At 51.0% G+C, this 412-nt stretch overlaps 1 protein-coding gene across 1 annotated transcript in view; it reads left to right on the top strand.

Annotated features, from left to right (window-relative positions):
- The window catches only part of esr2a (estrogen receptor 2a), a gene marked incomplete in the record, with an annotated part of 50,638 nt that overhangs the window by 47,626 nt on the left and 2,600 nt on the right, over nucleotides 1–412 (top strand). The window contains 1 exon segment of the mRNA XM_014015399.1: nucleotides 162–345. Coding sequence (XP_013870853.1) covers nucleotides 162–345 — 184 coding nt within the window.

The raw sequence follows: 412 nt of genomic DNA, 5'->3' as shown, positions 1-412 counted from the left end.
GTTGTGTTGTGTTGTGTTGTGTTGTGTTGTGTTGTGTTACTGCTGCTCGTCAGGTTCCTGCTACATGTTGTTGTAAGACACAAACACACTAACTGCACAACAAGCCATCAGATGAAACAGATGCATGTGTGTGGTTGTGATGATGATCTGTGTGTCAGCAGACATGTGCCTCAGCTCGTCTGAGGGCAGCGAGGAGCTTCAGAGTCGCTCCAAACTGCTGCGTCTGCTGGACGCTGTGACCGACGCCCTGGTGTGGGCCATCGCCAAGACTGGCCTGACCTTCCGCCAGCAGTACACTCGACTGGCCCACCTGCTGATGCTGCTGTCGCACATCCGCCACGTCAGGTAACAATCACCCATTCATTCCTTTATACTGGGCTGCACAGTACTGTAAATATATACTATATAATAC

The sequence above is a fragment of the Austrofundulus limnaeus genome, unplaced genomic scaffold, assembly GCF_001266775.1.
Source record: "Austrofundulus limnaeus strain Quisiro unplaced genomic scaffold, Austrofundulus_limnaeus-1.0 Scaffold129, whole genome shotgun sequence".
In the NCBI taxonomy this organism is placed as follows: domain Eukaryota; kingdom Metazoa; phylum Chordata; class Actinopteri; order Cyprinodontiformes; family Rivulidae; genus Austrofundulus; species Austrofundulus limnaeus.
Note: the sequence above shows the minus strand (reverse complement) of the source record. Positions and strands in the feature narration are given on the sequence as shown.